The sequence below is a fragment of the Myripristis murdjan genome, chromosome 21 (assembly GCF_902150065.1).
Source record: "Myripristis murdjan chromosome 21, fMyrMur1.1, whole genome shotgun sequence".
NCBI lineage: Eukaryota > Metazoa > Chordata > Actinopteri > Holocentriformes > Holocentridae > Myripristis > Myripristis murdjan.
In genome coordinates this window covers 18,545,546-18,571,646 of record NC_044000.1, presented here as the reverse complement: position 1 = coordinate 18,571,646, position 26,101 = coordinate 18,545,546, and the positions used below count along the sequence as shown (strand labels likewise).

Genomic DNA, 26,101 nt, shown 5'->3' with positions numbered 1-26,101 from the left:
CAAAAGTATTCGCTCACCCATTCAAATGATCAGAATCAGGTGTCCTAATCACTTGGCCTGGCCACAGGTGTATAAAATCAAGCACTCAGGCATGCAGACTGTGAAACAAGACATTTGTGAAAGAATGGGCCGCTCTCAGGAGCTCAGTGAATTCCAGCGTGGAACTGTCATAGGATGCCACCTGTGCAACAAATCCAGTCGTGAAATTTCCTCGCTCCTAAATATTCCACAGTCAACTGTCAGCTCTATTATAACAAAATGGAAGCGTTTGGGAACAACAGCAACTCAGCCACGAAGTGGTAGGCCACGTAAAGTGACGGAGAGGGGTCAGTGGATGCTGAAGCGCATAGTGCAAAGAGGTCGCCGACTTTCTGCACAGTCAATTGCTACAGAGCTACAAACTTCATGTGACCTTCAGATTAGCCCAAGTACAGTACGCAGAGAGCTTTATGGAATGGGTTTCCATGGCTGAGTAGCTGCAGCCAAGCCACACATCACCAAGTGCAATGCAAAGCGTCGGATGCAATGGTGTAAAGCACGCCGCCACTGGCCTCTAGAGCAGTGGAGACGCGTTCTCTGGAGTGATGAATCACGCTTTTCCATCTGGCAATCTGATGGACGAGTCTGGGTTTGGAGGTTGCCAGGAGAACGGTACATTTCAGACTGCATTGTGCCGACTGTGAAATTTGGTGGAGGAGGAATTATGGTGTGGGGTTTGTTTTTCAGGAGCTGGGCTTGGCCCCTTAGTTCCAGTAAAAGGAACTTTGAATGCTTCAGGATACCAAAACATTTTGGACAATTCCATGCTCCCAACCTTGTGGGAACAGTTTGGAGCGGGCCCCTTCCTCTTCCAACATGACTGTGCACCAGTGCACAAAGCAAGGTCCATAAAGACATGGATGACAGAGTCTGGTGTGGATGAACTTGACTGGCCTGCACAGAGTCCTGACCTGAACCCGATAGAACACCTTTGGGATGAATTAGAGCGGAGACTGAGAGCCAGGCCTTCTCGACCAACATCAGTGTGTGACCTCACCAATGCGCTTTTGGAAGAATGGTCAAAAATTCCTATAAACACTCTCCTCAACCTTGTGGACAGTCTTCCCAGAAGAGTTGAAGCTGTAATAGCTGCAAAAGGTGGACCGACATCATATTGAACTCTATGGGTTAGGAATGGGATGGCACTTCAGTTCATAGTATGAGTAAAGGCAGGTGAGCGAATACTTTTGGTAATATAGTGTATATATATATATATATATATATATATATATATATATATATATATATATATATATATATATACATATACATAGTGGTGGAAAAAAGTTTTCGGACTCCCTTAAAATTTTACACAATCTCACAATCTCAAATATTATCATGAAATATTTGTGGAAAAATCTTTTTTGTGTTTCAAAAGGTGTGGCTGCATTAGACAGATACACACAAATACAAATTATATATATATATGTGTGTGTGTGTGTGTGTGTGTGTGTGTGTGTATATATATATGTTGAGCATATGTTGTTCTAAAACTTGTATATACCTTTTAGTGTTGATGGTGCCTTTCCAGATGTGTAAACTGCCCATGCCATAAGCACTAATGCACCCCCATACCATCAGAGATGCAGGCCTTTGAACTTTACGCTGATAGCAGGCCAGATGGTCCCTCTCCTCTTTAGTGCGGAGGACACGGTGTCCATGGTTTCCAAAAAGAATTTAAAATTTCGATTCATCTGACCACAGAACAGTTTTCCACTTTGCCTCAGTCCATTTTAGATGAGCTTCGGCCCAGAGAAGACAGCGGCGTTTCTGGATTGTGTTCAAAAATGGCTTCTTCTTTGCATGATAGAGTTTTAACTTACATTTGTGGATGGCACTGTGAACTGTGTTCATCGACAATGACTTGCGGAAGTGTTCCTGAGCCCATGCAGTGATCTCCATAACAGAATCATGCCTGTTCTTAATGCAGTGCCGCCTGAGGGCCCAAAGATCACGTGCATCCAATATTGGCTTTCGCCCTTGTCCTTTGCGCACAGAGATTTTTCCAGACTCTTGGAATCTTTTGACAGTATTAGAAACTGTAGATGTCGGGATATTCAAAGTCTTCCCAATTTTCTGCTGAGGAACATTTTTCTGAAATTGTTCCACAATTTTTTTACGCAGTTTTTCGCAGACTGGTGAACCTCTGCCCATCTTTACTTCTTAAGAGACTCAGCCTCTCAAAGGTGCTCTTTTTTATACCCAGTCAACTTCCTGACCTGCTGCCAATTGACCTAATTAGTTGCAAAATGCTCCTCCAGCTGTATCTTATTAGAACCATTTACTTTTTCAGCTTTTTGTTGCCCCTGCCCCAACTTTTTTGAGGTGTTGCTGCCATCAAATTCAAAATGGGTTAATGTTTTGCATGAAATAGTAAAATGTCTCACTTTAAACATCTAATATGTTGTCTATGTTCTATTGTGAATAAAATATGGGTTTATAAGATTTACAAATCATTGCATTCTGTTTTTATTTACATTTTACACAACATCCCAACTTTTTTGGAACTGGGGTTGTATATCTATTGATATCTATGACCATTCTCATAACGCATACATAACAAACAAAAAGACAACCTGTTTCCCTAATGTTACCACCAGTCATAGAGAGCCGTGTTGAAAGGATACAACAAATGTGGGCCTGTAGTAGTCCTTTGCAATGTAGGCAAGACTCTTAGAGATGAGCTGAGTCTTCACTTTCTGACCACGTATGATGATCTGCATCCGAGGCTTCAGATACAGAATACTGCAGTATGCCTAGGCACATTAAGAACATAGCAATTAATTTCTGTTAATTGCTGTAAAAATGTAAGAGCTACTTAGAACACCAGAAAATAAAACTTGCATTCGAACATCTTAGCAGGAAGTTTTTTCCTGGCTGAATGAAAAGGTTAGGATACTCAATCAAATTTTATATATCTATATATATATATATATATGTGTGTGTGTGTGTGTGTGTGTGTGTGTGTGTGTGTAAAATTTGACATATATACACATACATATGCATACATACATACACACACACACACACACACACACACACATATATATACATATATATGTATATATGTATGTGTGTGTGTGTGTAAATAAATAAATAAATATATATATATATATATATATATATATATATATATATATATATATATATATACAGTACAGGCAAAAGTTTGGACACACCTTCTCATTCAATGCATTTTCTTTATTTTCATGACTATTTACATTGTAGATTCTCACTGAAGGAATCAAAACTATGAATGAACACATGTGGAGTTATGTACTTAACAAAAAAAGGTGAAATAACTGAAAACATGTTTTATATTCTAGTTTCTTCAAAATAGCCACCCTTTGCTCTGATTACTGCTTTGCACACTCTTGGCATTCTCTCGATGAGCTTCAAGAGGTAGTCACCTGAAATGGTTTTCACTTCACAGGTGTGCCTTATCAGGGTTAATTAGTGGAATTTCTTGCTTTATCAATGGGGTTGGACCATCAGTTGTGTTGTGCAGAAGTCAGGTTACTACACAGCCGACAGCCCTATTGGACAACTGTTAAAATTCATATTATGGCAAGAACCAATCAGCTAACTAAAGAAAAACGAGTGGCCATCATTACTTTAAGAAATGAAGGTCAGTCAGTCCGGAAAATTGCAAAAACTTTAAATGTGTCCCCAAGTGGAGTCGCAAAAACCATCAAGCGCTACAACGAAACTGGCACACATGAGGACCGACCCAGGAAAGGAAGACCAAGAGTCACCTCTGCTTCTGAGGACAAGTTCATCCCACTCACCAGCCTCAGAAATCGCAAGTTAACAGCAGCTCAGATCAGAGAGCAGATAAATGCCACACAGAGTTCTAGCAGCAGACCCATCTCTAGAACAACTGTTACGAATCAGGCCTTCAGGGTCAAATAGCTGCTAGGAAACCACTGCTAAGGAGAGGCAACAAGCAGAAGAGATTTGTTTGGGCCAAGAAACACAAGGAATGGACATTAGACCAGTGGAAATCTGTGCTTTGGTCTGATGAGTCCAAATTTGAGATCTTCGGTTCCAACCGCTGTGTCTTTGTGAGACGCAGAAAAGGTGAACGGATGGATTCCACATGCCTGGTTCCCACTGTGAAGCATGGAGGAGGAGGTGTGATGGTGTGGGGGTGTTTTGCTGGTGACACTGTTTGAAAAGTCAATTCGGAAAGTAAACTGTCACGGTTAGGGAGGGGTTAAACTGTCGGGCTGATTGACAGCTGCCGACAGCCGTTCGGGCATTTGGCGAACAGGAGAGAAGCAGAAAGTAGAGTCTCCTAAAAAACTCCGCTCATTCCCTCTCTGCACAACCTGCGCGCTCAGGAGAAGCGACGTTCTACAGGACAGCAAAGATGCAGCATTAAAGTCGGGAGAGGCAACCGGTGAGAGATGGACTTTGATTGTTTGAGTCATAAAAGCTAAATGGCCTGTCGGCGTTTGTAGCACAGTAGAATGTGCGTTCTAAGTTAGTCATTTCATGTGATATGTGTGATGTTTAACCCTCCTATTATGTTTGGGGTCAATTTGACCCCAGCCAATGTTTAACATCTCTAAATAAATGATTAACATCATTTTTTTTTGCTTCATATTTAATGAGTGTTCCTAATGTAATGGGTTCTACCGGGTAAACATGAAATTGACATGATGATATGTTTTCAATGTCCTGTACACACTTTGTAACGCATTGGTTATAAATAACAAAAATCTGTACTTAGAAATAATATAAAGCCATTAAAACAGCAAAAATTAATATTTCTTTCCAATTTTAGATCAATCAGTGAGATTTTATGGTGATTTGAATATTTTTCCATAGTCACGTAATAGGAATACTGGAGGTATAAGTGGGGATGGAGGGGGGTTATGTTTTATTTAAAGGGCTATTTAGGTAATCAACAAAAAAACATCAAATACTTGACACATAAACTTTGGTAACAATTTTTGTTATAATAATTTTGTGAAAGTTTAAACTACAGGGGTCAAATTGACTCCAAACATAAAGGATGTTCAAAAATGTGAACATAACAGGAGGGTTAAGAAGTAAAAGTAATATGATTGTTTAAAAGATAATTTTGGGTTTGAGATTATAAATATTGAAAAAAAAATTGGTGAAATGCTGCTAAAATTCAGTCTGCTATAATTTGAAAAATTTCATTTCAGACTACATATTAAAATGGTTGTTAATATTTATTAGAAATTAATTAATTAATTAGGAAAAAGAGACAAGTAATGATAATTTACAAATGTTTAAAAACGAGATGCAAGGCATGTACATTGTGTGGTTTATTTTTCATATGAATTTTATTTAAAATAGTTTGTTTTGCATTTGTTTTGTCATTGAAGGTTTTTCACCTGCTTGCTTGTAAAACAACCAAGTTTATGCAGAAGTAAAGAAGATAAACAAAGAAAAAGTTGTGGTCATTGCATGAGTGAAACCCAGTTAATCTCCTATGGACCTTATGATCCTTTTCAAGTGGGGAAGCTGCACAAATAATTTGACACTGTTGGGGTTTTATTCAAAATTGAAGGCACACTGAACCAGCATGGCTACCACAGCATCCTGCAGCGACATGCCATCCCATCCGGTTTGCGTTTAGTTGGACGATCATTTATTTTTCAACAGGACAATGACCCCAAACACACCTCCAGGCTGTGTAAGGGCTATTTGACCAAGAAGGAGAGTGATGGAGTGCTGCGGCAGATGACCTGGCCTCCACAGTCACCGGACCTGAACCCAATCCAGATGGTTTGGGTGAGCTGGACCGCAGAGTGAAGGCAAAGGGGCCAACAAGTGCTAAACACCTCTGGGAACTCCTTCAAGACTGTTGGAAAACCATTTCAGGTGACTACCTCTTGAAGCTCATCGAGAGAATGCCAAGAGTGTGCAAAGCAGTAATCAGAGCAAAGGGTGGCTATTTTGAAGAAACTAGAATATCAAACATGTTTTCAGTTATTTCACCTTTTTTTCGTTAAGTACATAACTCCACATGTGTTCATTCATAGTTTTGATCCCTTCAGTGAGAATCTACAATGTAAATAGTCATGAAAATAAAGAAAACGCATTGAATGAGAAGGTGTGTCCAAACTTTTGGCCTGTACTGTGTATATATATATATGTATATATATATATATATATATATGAACAAAGCATGGCCAAACAGAATAATTGTTGCTTTCACAACATACTACTTGACAGTCTTTAGTAATGTGGATATGATGACAAGCAGGAAGTTATACAGCATAACAGCAAAGCTAGAAGCTAAAGTTTATAAGCTTAATATGACTGTTTACACTCTCAAAGGGCTTTACATGACCCCAAGTTTACAACAGACAAAACAGGACGACACCCCTGACTATAGCAGGCAAAACAACAACAACAACAACAACAGAACAAAGAAAAAATGGAGGAAATCTCGAAGGACCCCTTCATGGCCAGACAAGAGTGTAATGGGTGCCAACCCCGTGAGCAAATTACAGACAATACAATAGAACAGAACAGCACAATTTTCCTTTGGGGGATCAATAAAGGTAATTCTAACCTAATCTAACAGTCTAAGTTCAGAAAATTGCATCTTTTCACTTTAAAACAGCCTTTAAAACCAGGAAAAGACACTTACGGCATGTCACAAAATTACGATATCCAAAATCTCAGACAATAATATCATATCATGATACCGATATAATATTGATATATTATCCAGCCCTACTACACAGCAACAAGTAAACACAGACTTTGGCACCACAAGAGTCAAATTTCGGCTCTATGAGGAGAGGCTTTCTATTCAAGTTTTAAACAAAGAAGGGAGCTGGACTTGCTCTAACTTCCCTGATCACACTGAAGTCCTTCACTCTGCAAGCATGCATGTGTGTGTCCTGTTGCACAGAAATCAGATAAACAAATCCACTGCCTGAGAGTGTGTGAAAACTGACAACCATCCACTACTGAATAGTGTCTAATCAATTTAACACGCAGCATACTGCCAGTGAGTGTGTCATCTCTGCTGACCTCCTGTTCGACTACTGTTTATAATTGCAGGTTCACCAAAGGTACTGCCTGTTCTACAATCAATTTACAGTTCATCTGTAGGTCCAAGTAACATTCTTTAAGTCAAAATTACTCGTTCCATAGTGGCTCCATCACTGATCACAACATCCTCTCCCACCTAGTTGAGTGCTGTACTACTGTATTCTGACCTTCACCAGTTATTAGAGGTATATGCTATCTAGGCCAGTTAACTATTGAATATCTGGTTGTCGTGTGTGTGTATGATTTCTTTAATGCTAAGGGTCTCAAAACAATTAGGGCCCACTCACATTACCGAGTTTGTACTGCGCCCAAGCACGTTTGCCCCTAAAATCTGGATAATTTGACCAGTGTGATCGCTCAGTTCTGTGCTTGAATATAGCACACTTCCCCTGCTCTGGCATGGTTGGAGGAGGTGTGCTCCAGCACGGTATGGGCACATACATGAGCACATACACGGTCACGCATGCAGCGCGCGGATGTAAATCATGAAACTTTCCCCCTGCCTCTGCAAAATTGTTTAATATGCACACCGCGATTACCGGCGAATTGCCGCGTTGCGCAATCAATAATCAACCATGTTGTCTGTGTCATTGTCCGTTGTGCTGCTGCAACCGCGTAGAACAAAAGTCGGTTTATAATGAAAGTACAGCAGACTGTGTGCGTATATCCGGCCGCGGCACTGGCCGCAGCACCCGGTCAGGTCTGGTCTGCCGGATCTGACAGGTGCCGCTCCTGCTGTCAGTTGGACCTTTCTGAAGAAGGAGGAAGTTACCTCCGAAACTGTCAAGGTAAATAAACATCCCATGTCTGATTAAAAGGAACAAAAACGTCTTTTAATTAAAAGGAAAACATGATGAATGTATTTGAACTACATCGATTTATAAAGTCATCGTGCCATGCTTGAATTGTATTTCAACGTGATGACGTACATACCAGGGGCAATCACGCTTCGGCGCGTTTGGGCTTTAGGTAATGTGAGTGCAGGCCAGCCGAGGACTGGGGAGGGAGGAATTTTGGCTTTACAACGATACGGGCCAAATGGACCTAATGTGAGTGAGACCTTAGAGGGTGGTGAATGTCTGTTTGGTAAAAAGAGTTTCCACATTGATAATGGCTACAATACCTAAGGCCTCATGAGTGCACAACAATAATTTAAGAATTTTGTTAATTTATTGAATAGAGTGTTATGTGAAACTCATGGGATTTAGAATCTGCACCATCTGCATTCATACTGCCAATGAAACATGCAAATAAAAATCTCCAAAAACCAAGTCATGCATCTTGAAATGTGCACTGGGCTACAGTAAGCTGAGTGTTTTGATCAGTCCCTCCCCTACATGGTGTGAGCATAGCGTAATATGTGTGATTATTCCTTACTCGCAATGAGTATTCACTCTCAGGGATGGATGATGTGGTCCTTTCTGGTTGGGGTTTATCATTTATTGCCTCGTAGACTTCAGATGAAATTTGGATGTCATAACAGTCCTTCATAAAATCAAACTCTGTCAATCCAGTGGATGTCCTATAAAAGGGAAAAAGACACTTGTTTCTTATTTGACCCTGAACACAACACAAACAATATATTATTACATGCCACAGCACTTGCCATTTGACATTTCTCTATAATAAGTGGATGGCGAACACAATATGTTTGTGTGGGAATAACTACAAATAGGGCTGGGGGTGGGACGACAGACTTGCGGAGATTCCAGATGATGATTCGTGTCCCGGTGGTCCCTGTGGAGCAGGTGGAGTTGATGGCCCTGATCTCAGTAAGAAGTTCCGCTTGTGTTTTGAATGGGGAATAGCGTAGGATGTCCTTCAGACTGGCTTTGTGTTGCTCTCTCACATGGAGTAAGTCTACAGTCAAGGACAACTCAGTATGGGAACATAACTGATCTGTACAGTCTGTCTGACAACACAAAAACTGTGGCAAAGGCATTGAGACAATATCAATTCCTAATCTTAATTACAGGCAGAAAAAAAACTTTAAAAATGTGTCATAGTCAAGGCCTGCAGGCAGTTCAGGAGTTCAGCCTCCAATAAATTTTTATTGAGCCCAGAGACAATGACTTCTAAATTCATTCAACAGCCTTGACTTTTTAGTAAATGTGCTTTTACAGCCTAAAATCAAGACTGAACAACTTATTTTGTTTCTGGTGTGCACAGAATAACCAAAGTATCCTTGTCAAAAACAGTGAGCAGGGGGGCCTCTAATTGGGCCAAATATATAACCCAATTAACTGAAGAGAAGAACAGAAGATGAGGATGTGTGTTTGCATTTTTTGCATGCCAGAACTGAGTGAAGGTGCCTGTTCAAATGGGGAGAGAATCTGAAATACTGAAAGCAGATTGGTGCAGAAACTACACTGAAGAATCTCATTTTTGAAGAGGACTGAATGTCCTGAGCATCCTTAAAACAGACAGTCTGCAGAACTACCCACACTTGCTTTTTCATGTAACATCTTATGTGCACTTCTCAAAGCATCCTAATACAGAGAAAATTGATTCATCACATCTCTGACACCCTAAGTGAGTCTTTATCTTGCAAAAATGCAGCCTCTTAACTACTCCTAACAACTCTCAACTGCATTGGGTCCACAGGAGCCAATCTGTTTTGATCGGGATGTTGTACAAATTGCAGACTGATTTAAATGTTAGTTTTTAATTTTAGTGCACATGCAAAACTTTATTTTGAATTCAGACTGCAACATCATGAAATGTTAAAAAACTCAGGTGATAGGAAACTTCTCTTTAAGCAATCTGGGCTGCATTCTGCTCTAACTGATGTGGTGTAATTAGTGGAAAAACAAGCCCTAGTTGCCTTACAAAATGCAAAACTGTACGCTAACACTCCCCAAAATACTTCCCCAATAATCTCCAATGACCCAGGTATGAAAGTTTTTATTTCAGAGTTAGTTTACGCATGGAAAGATGTGTTGCAATGAGATCCAGGCCACTTCACACCTGGAAGCATACTTCAATTGCGGCAATTAATCAAGAACATATAACAGCTTATTTGAACAAATAAAGGATATTCTTGTCTTGCTCTGTCAGTTCGAAACTGACTATAGGTACAATGATCTGCTCAGCACCAATCTCCTTCAGGTAGGACTGGGAGAACATCCCAACACAAGAGGCCTTCTCCGATTTGGAGAATACAATGGCATCTTGTCCAAGACGCATGGATCCAGACTTGAAACCATTGCCGTAGATACCAATAGGCTCTAGACCATTCACAGCAATCTTGTCACTGTATCCAAAGCTTGAGGAAAAAAGTGATGAGACTTTAGAGGATCATACCAGTGATTTAGAATGTTTGGCCCATTTACTACAATTTACCCATATTTTACACTGCAACAAACCACTTCGTAAATCATGAGGGGGTACTTAAGATTTCACAACACATAATCAATATCCCTTGATTTTCAAATTTGAATTTTTGGATGAAAACTGCCTTATAATACAACAACATCACTGACAGTCATAAAGCACAGAACTGATAATTGGCTGCACAAAGAAAATGTTTCCATGGAAACTATTTTCTAGCAGAGAGACCACTACACTCCGGCCAATTTCAAGTTTTTTTTTTTTTTTTTTTACTGAATTGCTTATCTGGTTCCAATGCAATGGCTGGATAAAAGGTATGACAAATGATATTGGCGTACAGTATCAGTACTGGAGTAGTAGTCATATCTAAACTTGCTTGCTGCTTGCTTTGGGAAAAGATTAGCAGACAGTACATCAATATATGAGGTATATCAATTTTGTAGATAATACGCTCAAAATGCAAAATCATTGGTATTATCCTTTCATAGCTTACTTGGATTTAACAATTTTATTCAGGGTTATTATACAATTAAAAAAGAGAACTAGCATACTAAACTCAAATGTCTTCAGAGTGTAATGGGTGATGACCCAAAAAGCACAAAAACAGTAGAGGAACTGAAGCATGTCCTTTTTCTTCTGTTGCTGTGTGTTGTAAAAAGTTTTATATACTTATTTTTGTCATGTTTTACGGTTCCTGTCTGCCCCGCCCCCTCCTCGTCTGTGTTCAACTGTTCCCTGATTGTGTCTCCCACACCTGTGTCTAATCACTCCCCATTAGTCCTGCTTATATTCCCCCTTTGTGTCTTGTCTCGTCGCCAGTTCGTTGTAGCGTTAGCTCTCGTACCAGCGTTTTTGTCACAGTCACAGTCATAGTCTTCGAGTGTATTACCTTTGCCTGTTTTTTCGACATTGCCTTTTGCCTCACGTTTTTGGATACCTCTGCCTGTTCTGACTGCTTCTCCGTGTACCGACCTCTGCCTGTTAATAAACCTGCTCCTTGGATTCTACCGGTCTCTGTCGTGCATTTGGGTCCTGCCTATTCTGTGCTTTGTTCATGACAGAACGAACTGGCCAGAATGGACTCAGCCGACTCAGACCCGGTGCGTCAAGCCCTTCGTGCGCAGGGCCAAAGGCTGGCGCAACAAGAAGACCAGCTCGTGTCTCTGTGCGCGGATTTGAGAGCCCTGGCTGCTCGACAGGACTCAATGATGACATCGCTGGAATCACAGTTTAATGAATTATTCTCTCTCATGCCTCAAAGCGCGCCTGCGGCGGAAACGCCGGACTCGGCTACTCTTCCGGAATTACCCACTGACTCGCAGCCTCTCTCCAGTGCTGTCTCGTCATGCCTGCAGCTCGCCCGTCCTGAGCGATTCTCCGGGGAATCAGGTGATGTGAGGCCTTTTTTGATGCAATGTGAGCTGCATTTTGAACTGCAAGCTTCGGCTTTTCCTACGGACCGGACCAAGGTGGCCTTCATCATCTCCCACCTCACGGGCCAAGCAGAGGCGTGGGCCACCGCTGAGTGGAGCCGCGGGTCGATAACCTGCTCTAGCCTCGCCGAATTCACTCGAGCCCTCGAGCAGGTCTTCCAGCACACCTCGCCGGGCAGAGAAGCCGCCAGGTCCTTGCTAAGATTGAGGCAAGGTAAGCGCAAGGTTTCGGACTATGCCATTGATTTTCGCACTATCGCCTCTGAAAGCGAGTGGAATGGTGCAGCCTTGATCGATGCATTTTTTCAAGGACTTTCTGAACCCGTGAAAGATCAGCTGATCTCCGTCGACCTCCCGAGGGATTTGGATTCTCTCATCGCCTTAGCCATAAGGATCGATAAGAGACTCACCGAGCGTTATCAGGAACGGGGCCGACTCCGGACTCGCTCGTCACCACACCGGGGATGGAGGAGCAGCTCGGAGGATCAGCCTAACCACGTCCGGCCACCTGCAGCCAGTCTGATCCCCACTAGCCACCCAGCGGAGGAGCCCATGCAGCTGGGACGCACCCATCTCCCCGCGGAAGAACGTCTTCGTCGCCAGAGGGACGGCAGATGTTTTTACTGCGGTCAATTGGGGCATTTAGTAAGTGCTTGCCATGTCAAGGGTGCCGGCACACAGATTAGGAAGCCGCTCATGGTGAGTCGAAGTTTCATTATTAGTAATCCTGCCCAATACCAACCTCAAGTCAAGATTATTTCTGACTCTGATTCACTTATGGTTTCAGTGTTCATCGATTCTGGTGCAGACGCTAACTTTATGAACTCTTCCCTTGTTAGGAGGCTAGGGCTGAGAAAGTTCGCTCTCCAACACCCCCTTGAGGTTAAGGCTGTAGATGGTACTCCCCTGGGCAGGATTACCCACCGAGCTCAATCAGTTAAGCTAATCTTCCCTGACTCACACACAGAAATGTTAAGTTTTCATATTTTTGATTCTATGGCTCATCAGGTGATTTTAGGGCACCCTTGGCTTAAAACTCACAATCCTGACTTTGACTGGGCTAATGGGAGAATCACCTCCTGGGGCCCTAACTGTGTAACACCTGTCTCCTCAAACCGAGAGGTTCTGTTCCCCCCTCCGGCACCTCTAACCCTGACCTGGTTAACGTGCCGTCATGCTATCATGATTTAGCTGAGGTTTTTAGCAAGGCTAAAGCCACATCCCTGCCACCACATCGATCGTATGACTGTGCCATTGACTTGTTACCTGGTTGCACCCCGCCCAGGGGTAGGTTGTACTCTCTCTCAGCTCCTGAACGCAAGGCCATGGAGGACTACGTGAGGGATTCCCTCGCCGCCGGAATTATCCGTCCCTCCTCCTCTCCTGCTGGAGCAGGATTCTTCTTCGTGGATAAGAAGGATAAGACCCTCAGACCATGCATTGACTATCGTGGCCTGAATGACATAACAGTCAAGAACAGGTACCCTCTTCCCCTCATCTCTACAGCTTTTGAGTTATTGGAAGGGGCCACTGTCTTCTCTAAACTCGACCTCCGTAACGCTTACCACTTGGTCAGAATCAGGGAAGGGGACGAGTGGAAGACTGCCTTTAACACACCAACAGGACATTATGAATATCTAGTCATGCCTTTTGGACTCACCAATGCTCCTGCAGTGTTTCAGAACCTTGTCAATGATGTACTCCGTGATATGCTTAATGTTTTTGTCTTTGTGTATTTAGATGACATCCTGATCTTTTCCCCCGATGAGGAGACTCACACTCGCCACGTCCGCTCGGTGTTGCAGCGGTTGCTCCAAAACCAGCTTTTTGTTAAAGCAGAGAAATGCGAGTTTCACAAACCCTCAGTCTCATTCCTTGGGTTTGTGCTTGCTGAGGGGGAGATCAGGATGGACCCTGAAAAGGTCTCTGCAGTGGCGGATTGGGCCACTCCCAGTTCACGCAAAGAGGTTCAAAGGTTTCTGGGTTTTGCCAACTTTTACAGGAAATTTATCCGTAATTACAGTACTATTGCCTCACCCCTGCATGATCTTACCTCTCCCCATAGACCATTTGTCTGGAGCCCCGAGTGCGAAGCTGCATTTCAGGGTCTTAAGAAGAGCTTCACCTCCGCCCCTGTTCTCGCCCTCCCGGACCCCAGCCAGCAGTTTGTGGTTGAGGTAGACGCTTCCGACATTGGTGTTGGCGCGATCCTCTCACAAATCAATCCCAAGGACGGTAAGCTCCACCCCTGTGCTTACCTGTCCAAGAAACTCTCCTCAGCAGAACAAAATTATGATATTGGTGATCGTGAGCTGCTGGCTGTTAAAGTGGCCCTGGAGGAGTGGAGACATTGGCTGGAGGGAGCTTCCCAGCCGTTTCAGGTTTGGACTGATCATAAAAATCTTGAATATTTAAAATCAGCCAAGAGGTTAAATGCTAGGCAGGCTAGATGGGCTATTTTCTTTAGCCGCTTTAACTTTACGCTCTCCTACCGACCTGGTTCTAAGAATGTCAAACCTGATGCTCTGTCGCGTATGTTTTCTCATGACAATGTTGACTCTGAACCCAAAACCATCTTACCCAAGACCTGTTTTGTTGCTGTGCTTTCATGGGAGGTGGAGAGCAAGGTTAAAGCCGCTGCCGAAGGGGTAGCTATTCCCCCCGAATGCCCTGATGATAAACTTTTTGTGGTGCAGGCCCTCAGGGGGGATGTTGTTCATTGGGCCCACACTAATAAGACTGTCTGTCACCCTGGCATTAACAGGACTTTATCTGTAGTGCAACAACGGTTTTGGTGGCCTAAAATGGTTCAAGATGTGACCGATTATGTCAACGCTTGCTCCGTGTGTGCCTGTCATAAAGTCTCTCGCCAGAAGCCCTCAGGAGGACTTAGGCCCTTGCCCATCCCTCAACGCCCCTGGTCACACATCTCCATGGACTTTGTTACTGGACTTCCCCCCTCTAATGGTAACACTGTGGTTCTGACTGTGGTTGACAGGCTTTCTAAAATGGTGCACTTTATTGCCTTGCCTAAGCTTCCCTCAGCCAGATTGGTGCCACCGTCAGCCTTTCTTCTGGGTTCCATCCGCAGACCAACGGACAATCTGAGCGCCTCAACCAGGAGCTCGAGACTGGTCTTCGCATCACCGCCTCCCAGAATCCTGGCACCTGGTCACAGAAACTGCTCTGGGTCGAGTTCGCCCACAACACTCTCCCGTCTGCATCCACTGGTCTTTCCCCATTTCATATTGTTCACGGTCACCAACCCTCTCTTTTCCCCACCATAGACTCTGAGTCCTCGGTCCCTTCCGCATTGGCCTTGGTGAGACGCTGCAGGAGAACCTGGGAGCGAGCCCGCCAGAACCTCATACGGCAGTCCAACCTCTACAAGGCAGCCGCGGATCGTAAGAGGAGACCCGCTCCACATTACAGGAACGGCCAGAGGGTGTGGTTGTCCACCAAGAACCTGCCCCTTCGGGTGGAGTCTAAGAAGCTCGCTCCCAGGTTCGTCGGTCCGTTTCCCATTGTCAAGGTCATCAACCCCGTCACTGTCCAGCTCAAGCTCCCTAGGTCTATGCGGGTCCACCCCACGTTTCACGTCAGCCACATCAAGCCAGTCAGAACCTGTCCACTTGTCCCTCCGGCCAAGCCCCCTCCACCTGCCCAGTTCGTGGATGGCGGCCCTGTGTTCTCTGTCCGGAGGCTCCTGTCTGCTCGCCGTCGGGGCCGGGGGATCCAGTACCTAGTGGACTGGGAGGGCTATGGGCCCGAGGAGCGCTCCTGGGTGCCGTCAAGGTTTGTCATGGACCCCTCCCTCATCCGGGACTTTCATGCCTCCCACCCTGATGCGCCTGGGCCTTCAGGGGCCGGCCCTTGAGGGGGGGGTACTGTCATGTTTCACGGTTCCTGTCTGCCCCGCCCCCTCCTCGTCTGTGTTCACCTGTTCCCTGATTGTGTCTCCCGCACCTGTGTCTAATCACTCCCCATTAGTCCTGCTTATATTCCCCCTTTGTGTCTTGTCTCGTCGCCAGTTCGTTGTAGCGTTAGCTCTCGTACCAGCGTTTTTGTCACAGTCACAGTCATAGTCTTCGAGTGTATTACCTTTGCCTGTTTTTTCGACATTGCCTTTTGCCTCACGTTTTTGGATACCTCTGCCTGTTCTGACTGCTTCTCCGTGTACCGACCTCTGCCTGTTAATAAACCTGCTCCTTGGATTCTACCGGTCTCTGTCGTGCATTTGGGTCCTGCCTATTCTGTGCTTTGTTCATGACAATTTTTGAGTGCTGATGATTTCATTTGCTGTGATTACAAAGTTTGCCACAAGTGGCCAGGGAATATGATTATGCCACATCACTTTATAGCTTAAGAGTATTCTTATATCAAATTTCAGAACATGTGAAATGACAGCAGCACACCAGCGTAATAAACTATGTAAACATTTGTATCAGAACTGAACAGTATTTTCATATACATATTTTGTCAAGCTCTAAAACTGTTCAAAATGTGGAAATTGTCAGATAGATTTTTCAATACTTTTCCCAACCTGCTAAAGACTACAGAGAGGCAGTATCTGTACCTGAACATCTTGAGCATTGCTTCATAGGTCAGCCCATTTCCATTGTCCACGAAGGTCAGGCAATCTTGTCCTTTGATCACAGTCTTATCAATCCAGAACTGTTTAGCGCTGACATCTGGGTCATAGGCATTATCTGGGAAAGGAGCAATTTCAGGTAACCAAAATACTGTAGACTGTAGTGCTAAGACAGGACAGCATAGCAGTATATCAATGGATAGCTCACAGCATTCACTCACAGCTCATCCTTAATGAAAAACCTTTCACCATCACACCATCTGTACAACAACCACTTAAAAAAAAATCCCATCATGTTTTAAAATACATCACAGTGCAGAAACTGGTCTGCACAAAGTCACTAACAACATCTTTCTCTCTTCTGTTTCCAGCTACCTTGACATGCTCCTTGTGCTGGAACTCAGCACATGCCTCAACAACATCAAACACTCCATCAAACGCTCCTCAGTTGTTGGCAGTCCTCCCTCACCAAAACCAGTTCAGTGCACTTGGTGAAAATCATACCTTTCTGAGCTCACTTTATTCCCATTAAGAGCTGAGCATCCCATACCAACCCTCTCCCTCCAAAACTTCTAACACATAATTGACAGTCACAGTGTCACAGCTACCCTCCGGTCTGAAGCTTTGGTGCCATTTCCAATACCATTTTTCTGTTTCTCTAACATTGCCCACCTATTATGCATTTTCTCCGAGCTACTGAAACACCATCCATGCTTTAATAACCTCTGGACTGATCTCCTGCAACAGCATACATGGCACTATACTCCACATATTACAACACATGCAAAACACAGCTACTTGTTTGCTCACATTCACTTGCTCCACAAAATGCATAGCCTACTGTAGCACCAAACCAACAACTTCACTTGCATCCAATACAACACAGTCTGATTATCAGTGATCTTGGCCCCTCACCACACTCATAAATTTGTATCAACTGAACTAATGGGTTTCTAAATAAATAGTCTTATTTATTTAACAAATAACTGAAGCTGGGGCCTATTTCACGAAGGGTGAATTAAATAAGCCAGGATATAAGCCAAAGCTAGGCTTGCTAAAGCCTGCCCCTCACAGCCTGGTTTATTCCGTTCCACTAAAGCCAAGTCAGGCTGAGAAGGAGCGACTTTAGCGAGTCCGGATTGTGAAAGCCAGGCTGCTGCGCAATCGCCTCCCTTCCAAAGACCATGCCGGTCGATCGTAGATTCCTTGAACGTGACCAATCATGGAAGAGAAACAGAGGGCTGCGTCATTCAGTCTGGATGAGACTCAGCTCCTAATACAAGCATATGAGGAAGTAAAGGAGGTTATTAACCGTAAAGGCAATGAAATCTATATTCTCCTATTATATTAGTTTATTTATTATTTAAATAATTTTTCATTTTCTTTTCGGTGTAGCCTACCTATTTTGCTGTTTATTTTATTCAATCTGCTTTTGCCTTTTACTGAAGTACTTTGGGATTCTGCACTAACATTGATTTTATATTTCCTTGCCTTTTTTTCCCTATATCTTTGATTTATGTACAATGGAAAAATGCCACAGTTGTTCATCTTATACCTTCTTAATAAATTTTTAAAAAACTACAACATAATCTTTATGCATAAACTTTTATTTAAAAAAAAAAAAAGATTTAAATCACATTTAACTACTGTTTAAAACTCAGAAATCACAAATCAGAAATTGCTTGGACATCTCACATTTACAGATCCTGAAGTTTTTTGTTTCTTTGTTTCCTTTCTCCACACTGTTATTTGTTGTTCACTGTAAATCATTGTAATTTCTTTTTTTGTTATTTTTATACTGAAGTGTATTTACAGCAACATCTCTACTGAAAAATGTGTGTTGCCTTTATAATTCATGTACTTGACTTGACTTTGATCTAATAAAAGCGAAAAAAAAACGTAAAGGCAATTAAAGCAAGGGAGAAAGCGTGGCAAAGTGTTGCCGACCAACTTAATTCATAAGTCGTCCAAAAATATATATATTATTTATATTATTATTATTTAGTCCATAAATATATAGGCTAAGCAGTTGTCAACCTACTGAGCTGCTATAGGCCTATTATATGCGCTCTATCTATCACTCTATCTATTTGCAGTGCCGTGCAATGTCACGATTGCATGGCAATACCAATTAAATGTGTACTTCCATAATTATGAGAGACTGAGAGTGACAATGATTATATCACATGAGCCACTGTGAAACAACTATGATTCATGGTCACACACTATTAGAGTAGTATAATTAAATTGATTATATCTTAATGCATTTATTTTCATTTTATTTGAATGTAGCATAATTTGAAATTAGTCCATACACTAACAGGTGTTGAATTAACAAAGTCATTGGTTTACGATTGGAGTCATTAACTAATAGTAATTTCACAAAGTTGAACAACAGGGCACTGGATTAATTTAAACTTGACTTCTAGCCTGGTCCGGAGCAGGCTAAGGCTTAGGCTAAGTTTCCATGGTAATTAAGGTGGGATTACTTTCATGAAACCGAGTTCAGGCTAATTATAACCAGGTTTACTGGCCAGGTTAATCTCGCAAGATAATCCACCTTTCATGAAACCCATTAATCCCTAATCCTGGCTAGATTAAGCCTGGATAGCTTCTAAATCCAGGTTTAAAGCCTAATCTAGGTTTCGTGAAATAGGCCCCTGGTGGTACAGAGTGTCACAACTTGGACTACGAGGACTGAACCCAATCGCACGACTCCAGACAAGAGTTCAAATGAATAGTCTTTTAATAAGGAAAAGTAACAACTGAAATTCACTATGACAAAAGTAGCAACAGAAAATCACTCTTAACGAGGAATAACTAGAAACAAAGGCAAAACAAAAGTCAATGACAAAACAAAGTAGCAAAGGAAATACAAAACTTGACTTGACTTGACTTGACTTGACTTGACGCAAGGACGAACACCTGACCAAACAGGACAAAGCAGGACAAACTGGCACAGGACAAAGAGAAACATGGACTATATATACACACACAAGGTAATGGGAAACAGGTGGAAACAATCAGGGTGTGGCAGACAATCAGACCATTGGGAAACACACAAGGGAAAGGGCAAGTGACCTGACATAAGAGGAGAGTGGGATTTCAAAATAAAACAGGAAGTCATGAGACAAGACACAAGAACAAAACCTAACAAAACATAATTTCTATGACATGACACAGAACTTCTTCCATCACTGCTCCAACTGTATGGAAAATCCTCCTCTCAAATATCAGAAACTAAAACTTACACATTTAAAAAAAAAAAAAAAAAAAAAAAAAAAAAAATCCAGCCAAAACAAAACTTTTCAAAACTTCTTACAACATTTGATTCCTGCTGCTCCTCCAGCAATGATTAACCACTGACACTGTTTGGATTTTATAACGTATATATTCAGATGTTAACATTTATTATATTTTACGTGTTTTGTATTTTGTTTGTTTTTGTATAACTTGTTTATGCTTATATGTTTTTCTCATCTTGTTGTGTAAAGTGTACAGTAAATATATTAGTTCTATCAATAGTAGTAGTACCAGCATAACTGTGGTGTGACCTTCATCTGAAAGCATGCAATATTTACACGCAATATTTAGGGGATGACTTTTCTGATATACTCACTCTGTTACTTATAGTATCAACAAATCTGACTGTGGCAAGTCTGACAAGTTAGAGAGAGTAATGTGCTATTTGGGTGAATACAAAAGCCTATATAATTTGGCAGCTTTACAATGAGTCAGCTTCATATAAGAGCAAAACTTAAAGGTACACTATGAAGTTTTGACAAATATTTGTTTACACTGGCATAGCCTGCAATGCAATTTTTAACTTAACTGAACAAATCAAAAGTGAAAAAAAAAAAAAAAAAAATCATTTTTGAGCACTCTGAACAAAACGGGGGGATAGAACATGGTTTTTAAATTGGAAAAATATTTAAAAAACAAAAGTGCAGGCCTTACTATTATAAACAACAATAGTGAACTGGTGACTTGGCAGTGTCCCAGGGAAACATTTTCCTCTAAGGAGTTTATTTATTTGTTTCTATAAACAATGAAATGTATATAACAGGTTTTCTGTTTGTCACAGTAATACAGGTGTTCATTCAGTTATATTTTTGGTATTGAGCTCATAGTTAGTGGTGCTGTTGTACTGGACTGCATTTTATTGAAAGGTGTTTCTAATATTTTGTCCCCTCATGTATATAAATAGGGAGGACAGATAATTAAAAACACCTCTCAACGTAATGTAGTCCAGTACAAGACCTCTGCAAACTACAACCTCAGTAATAAACAGAATTAAATACACACATTCTCCACAATGTCAAAAAAAAAAAAAAAAAAAAAAAAGAAAATTAGAAACTTTCCTAACTGGTAGAATTGATGGCAGAGCTATTGCATTGAACTGCATTAGATTGTACAGGTGGACGCAATAAAGTGGCCACTGAGTGTATACTGAGTGTACTATGGGCAACACGGATTCAATGGAATTAGAAAAATTCATATTCCTTGTAGTAACCTGGTGAAAACCAATAGTAGATGAGGATGATATAAAAACAGCTGGAAAAGCTGGGAGGCAACTATTTAATTTGGAAGATAATGCCAAACACAACTAACTGCCACTCACCCATTCAGTTTATTTTTATATTGTGCCCACACCCAGCAGAAAACAGGTCTGACTAACCATTGCACTTTTGTTTAAAAAAAAAAAAAAATGATTATGTGAAGGCCTTGATTTTTAAAAGCTATGTTTCTGAACAAGCATACTTTGAGTTGGGCCAACCAAATTTAAAGAACATGCTACTACTGAGTACTTGACCTAAGTAAGCTGATATTTAGCCATGTCGCCATGTCAGCTCAAATTTTCCCATTCCAAGTTCTCTTTCATGCTACCTGGCACTGGCTGATTATAAAACATTTACATGCACAAATAATGCAGCAGATTTACTCCTCTTAGCAACAGGTGCCATGTTGATGAACTTCAGACGTAGCACATACTCTCTGCATTTTCAGAAAATATGTGCTGTTCAGAGACTTTTTTCTCCTGCCAAAAAGTTTTACATTTGCCCAAAACACATGCCATGTATGTATTGATCTTGTTTTAGCTTAATTTTCCAACCGAACCAGTCAGATACTATCAGTGCCCTTCTAACCACACCCTGTGAAAACTCCTCTATCATGCTGTTTGTTTGAAATCATTGTTACTAAACCAATCCCTTCCTGACTTGTTGACTGTGTCTTTTTGAAAAACAGGTCAAACTCTTTGGAAAATATGTATCGGTTGATGACTCACCTATGAGTTCAGCAATGGCGCTGAAGGGCCAGGTGTGGCTGGTAGAGTTGGCATGCAGAAACTTGGGGCAGAGCTGCCAGAGGATTAATAAAAACATTATACAACAATTTTACATGATAAGCAACAAATGACGCTATGGAAATTTCAGATCCACTTTTTACTAAATAGCATAGTTTACTACTACTAGGTTATTAGTTGACTAAATAAATAGCAAACACACACACACATTAACACCACACACATATGTAATGTGCAGTTTAAAACCTGTGCAACCATCAGCCAGATTTGTCTAAATATGTAGCTATACTGAGTGCATACATTTTGCCTGGACTGTAAATATGTTGTTGCCTCGGCTGTATTTTTTTCCATTTTTCTTTGCCTCGAAGGTAGATATTGTTCATACTTAATCCCATTTATTTACAGTTGTTTTTCCATTCTCTTGTAACATAGCCTCTTGGCCAAAGCATTTCACACAATTGTACTTGAATAACCAGAGTGACAATAAACTCATAAAATAATGAATCTTGAATATACTAAAAAGAAATATGTTTAAATTTAATTAGATCCTTCATTTCTGAAAGTGGCTTACCTATTTTCATACATCCACCTATGTAAGTGATCTATAGAAACTGATCTAAATCTCTGACGCTGAGCCAAATGGGCACATCAAATAATGTTGTATGTGGTGATACAGTAGACAGCAGCATGACAGCAAGTGAAAGCAAAAAGTCTACGATCTGTTCCACCAGGAATCAAATGTACACATCAGATCGTATCTTATCCGATGGTGCTGACGGTCGCAGGGACCCCCTGCCTCATTCCAGACAGAAACAGCTGTGTTGCTACCACAGACTATTCATATAAATAAACATACTGAGTCCAATGTTATGGTTGAGCAGGGCTGTGAAGCCTGCAAACACTGCGCTTTGACAAGTATGCGTCTAAAACATAACCACACGCTCGGAGCACAACAAGCGTTTTAATGACAAACAGTCATATGTGATAACAGAGTAGTTAAACCGTTAAAATTCCTGAAAAAACATAACAGCTTACCACACTTAAGGGAACACCGCGCTCCATTTGGGTTGCCATCTTCCGTAAATACGGATGTGGGACGAGCTGCTGGACCGATGGAAGTAGCTACATCAACCTTTTAACAGAATTTCTTCAGATTTATCTTGCACAGCATCGACAGCTACTTTTTTTCAGCGGTAACTTTTGGCGATGCATTAAACCACGAAATGACGCACTTGCTGTCACCTCCTGTCAAGGGCGCACATTTCCCTTAGACATTGGGGGGGACACATTTAGCGGGGGTCAGGGGGTCCTCCCCCTGGAAATTTTGAGCATCTTACATTTAATTTCCTGCATTCTGGTGGATTTTTATGCATCAGTTTACTAGGAAAATAGGCCTATATTTCATAAAATGTAAAGGGAAAACAACATTCAGCTAAGCTAGCCAAGTAAACACCATGGGCTCTAGTTTCCCTGCGCAGTGCAGGGTGGCGCAGTGAGGCGCACCCCGCACAAACCTATTTTCAACCAGCGCAACCCGTGGGGCGCACAGTTTCCTATTCTCGACCAAGGTGCGCCGAGATGGGAGTGGCGGCGCAGCAGGGGGAGGTGCGGACAGATTCAGCTTGGCGCAGTGACAGTTTCGCCGAGGTGCGCCAAAAGCTCGCCATCTGAAACCACGTCTACTTTCGGCGCAAGGCGCAGGGAGCTGGCACAGTGGAATTTTGGCTGACAGGAGGGCAGTGCGCACACGTCTCCAAAACCTCACAGATTGTCAGGCACAGTAAAAATGCAATAAATACCCACAAAAAACACTATTCAATGCTATAATCTCAATCAGCGCATAAATGTATCTCCATATCGACTGTCCCGTCACAATTGATGTCAGATCAAAGGAGATTGGCACCGTTTGGCAGCGTCATGGAAACCCAACCTGATCACCTGTCAGTCAAACAATGTGTCCAGTATGGTGATGTCTTTTTCCAGTCATGGTGTCTGGCGCTGCTCGTGTTAACTACACAGTTCTTCTTCCATATATATAAATATTCCACACTGGGTTTCCGTTATCCAGTAATCACTGGACTTTGACTGGTAAAATCTGCCGAAGTCCGGAAATTTTTAAATGTCCAGTGAAAATATTCCCTCTAAGCACAATTTGAATTTTATTATTATTTTATTATTTTTAAAGCAGTCAATTCCCACGAAATTTTATTTATTTATTTTTCTTAAAAAATAGCCTGCATGATCCCTGTCTCCAGTGTGCCGGAGAGGGAGAGAGAGGCTTTTCTCTGCAGAACCGGATCAAAACAGCGCAGCGAAGTCGCCTGGGGGAGAACAAGGTCACAAGACTGATGCGCATTGCAAGTTGTGGAGAGACACTTGAGACTTTGGATTTTAATTCAGCTGCTGAATTAAGCTTTTATTGCATCTATTGGATTTCAAGTTGGCAGCACGCCGCCTTATTAAAATGGTATGAGCCAGTTTTTTTTTTTTTTTTTGTTATTTTGTTGTATTTTTTTTGGCAAATTGTAGTTGCAATTGCTTGCAATTGTATGCAATGTTCATGTTTAAAGAGCACAGGCTTGTGCAATATTTATTTATTTTAGACGTTACGCACATGAGTCAATTGACGGCACTTATTTTATTTGATATAGCCTACTTTTCAATAAAAAAAATTACGCTATAAATTGACATGCCTCGATATCATTCTTATATAATATATAATATGTATAATTTTAAGCTCAATCAATTCAGATAATATTTGACTGGAATTTCAAACATTTGTCTGGTAAATTGAAAACCTGCCGGTCACGTTGTCCAGTGCCAATTTTTTTCCAGGGGGAACCCCTTATTCCACACAAATCGAAAATGTAAAATGCATCACGTCCTTGCCAGACACTGGACGTTTAGAACAGCAAATGTAAAAGCTTTACTGGATTTTGTTTACTCTCTAGTGTGCTGTTGCATCAGTAAGTGATGGAGTAGAAAGTTGCAAATCAAACATGTATTTATATGAATACGGCGAGGATTATCCTTTGAGGTAAAAACATTCATTAAAAACGGGGGCTTCACAGTTAAATTTGCTCGTAAAAATCAATAACTTTAACACGTAACTCCAGCAACATTCCAGCAGCCAAGACTGGCCTCACTGTCCTGATAATTTACGTTCTGGGGTCCGTTTCACGAAGCAGGTTCAACAAACTCCTTTACCCCGAACTCTGAGTTGATCTACTCTGAGAGAGGAAACTCTCTCTGAACAGCTGAACAGCTGATTTGAGTCAGTTTGATCAACTCGGAGTAGTTTCACCTGGAGGTAAGCGCGTGACCCACAGCTGTAAAAAGACAGCGTCAATGGAGCCTCGATTTGGTGATTCACCATGGCAACGGGGAAGCGTCGGGCTGCGTTTTTCACCCCAGTTGAATTGGAAATCTTAATGCGTTCATACAGCGAGTTTGTACGGAGCCCCTAAAGTCCCAAAAGTTTTTTTTTTTTTTTTTTTTTTTTTATCTTGTGCGCACAAGTTATTATCTTGTGGGAACAAGTTATTTATCTTGTGCGCACAAGTTATTATCTTGTGGGAACAAGTTATTATCTTGTGCGCACAAGTTATTATCTTGTGGGAACAAGTTATTTATCTTGTGTGCACTATGAACTATACTATACTCATGCGTCTCTAACAACTTCGGATGCAAACAGCAACCATATAATGGAGAAAACTAAGCTAATCAAGTTTTATTTTCATCTTGGAATGCTGTTTGCTGTTTGAATCGGAAGTCGTTGGTTCATAGTGCGCACAAGATAAATAACTTGTGCGCACAAGATAAAAAAAAAAAAAAAAACTTTTGGGACTTTAGGGGCTCCGTAAGTTTGAACATGTTTTTTTTTTTTTTTTCTCAAAGGTGAGGGAGACGGCAAGGGAGAGCATTGCTGCTCGGGTCAATAAGTTTAAATGGAGTCCGTTGCAATCACAATAATATTACAGGGGAAAACTGCTTGAATTGTAGCCTATTAATTTATTTCATTTAGGTGCAATCCCGCGGGGGAGAAGCGCACTTGGCAGCATCTTAAAATGAAACATAAAAACACTGTTCAAACAGGTAAAACATCTATGCGCGGTCTTATAACCATCTCCCGACGAATATTTAATTCTGTGCGCAATAACACTGCACCTTCATCATGCCTGACTAATTTATCAAACATAACTTCATTTTTCAAAAAACGTGATCCAATTGAGGCTGCCAACAAACGGAAATGTGTTCAGAAAAAATATATTAATACACCGTGAAAAAAGCAGCTACTCTATCGCTGAGGATCGATCAAAAACGAAAGCAGATAGCGTCTTTCGGCCTACAGTCTACAGC

General features: G+C 41.6%; 1 protein-coding gene across 1 annotated transcript in view; it reads right to left on the bottom strand.

The window, feature by feature from the left end:
* The window catches only part of LOC115379602 (MORC family CW-type zinc finger protein 3-like), a 39,433-nt gene extending 16,587 nt beyond the window's left edge, over positions 1-22,846 (bottom strand). The window contains exons 1-7 of the mRNA XM_030080349.1: positions 22,778-22,846; positions 21,725-21,797; positions 16,423-16,555; positions 10,109-10,348; positions 8,781-8,927; positions 8,461-8,605; positions 2,667-2,795 (exon numbers count right to left, since the gene is read on the bottom strand). Coding sequence (XP_029936209.1) covers positions 2,667-2,795; positions 8,461-8,605; positions 8,781-8,927; positions 10,109-10,348; positions 16,423-16,555; positions 21,725-21,797; positions 22,778-22,816 — 906 coding nt within the window. The 5' untranslated portion in view covers positions 22,817-22,846. The remainder of the gene's footprint in view (positions 1-2,666; positions 2,796-8,460; positions 8,606-8,780; positions 8,928-10,108; positions 10,349-16,422; positions 16,556-21,724; positions 21,798-22,777) is intronic.
* Positions 22,847-26,101: the final 3,255 nt, after the last annotated feature.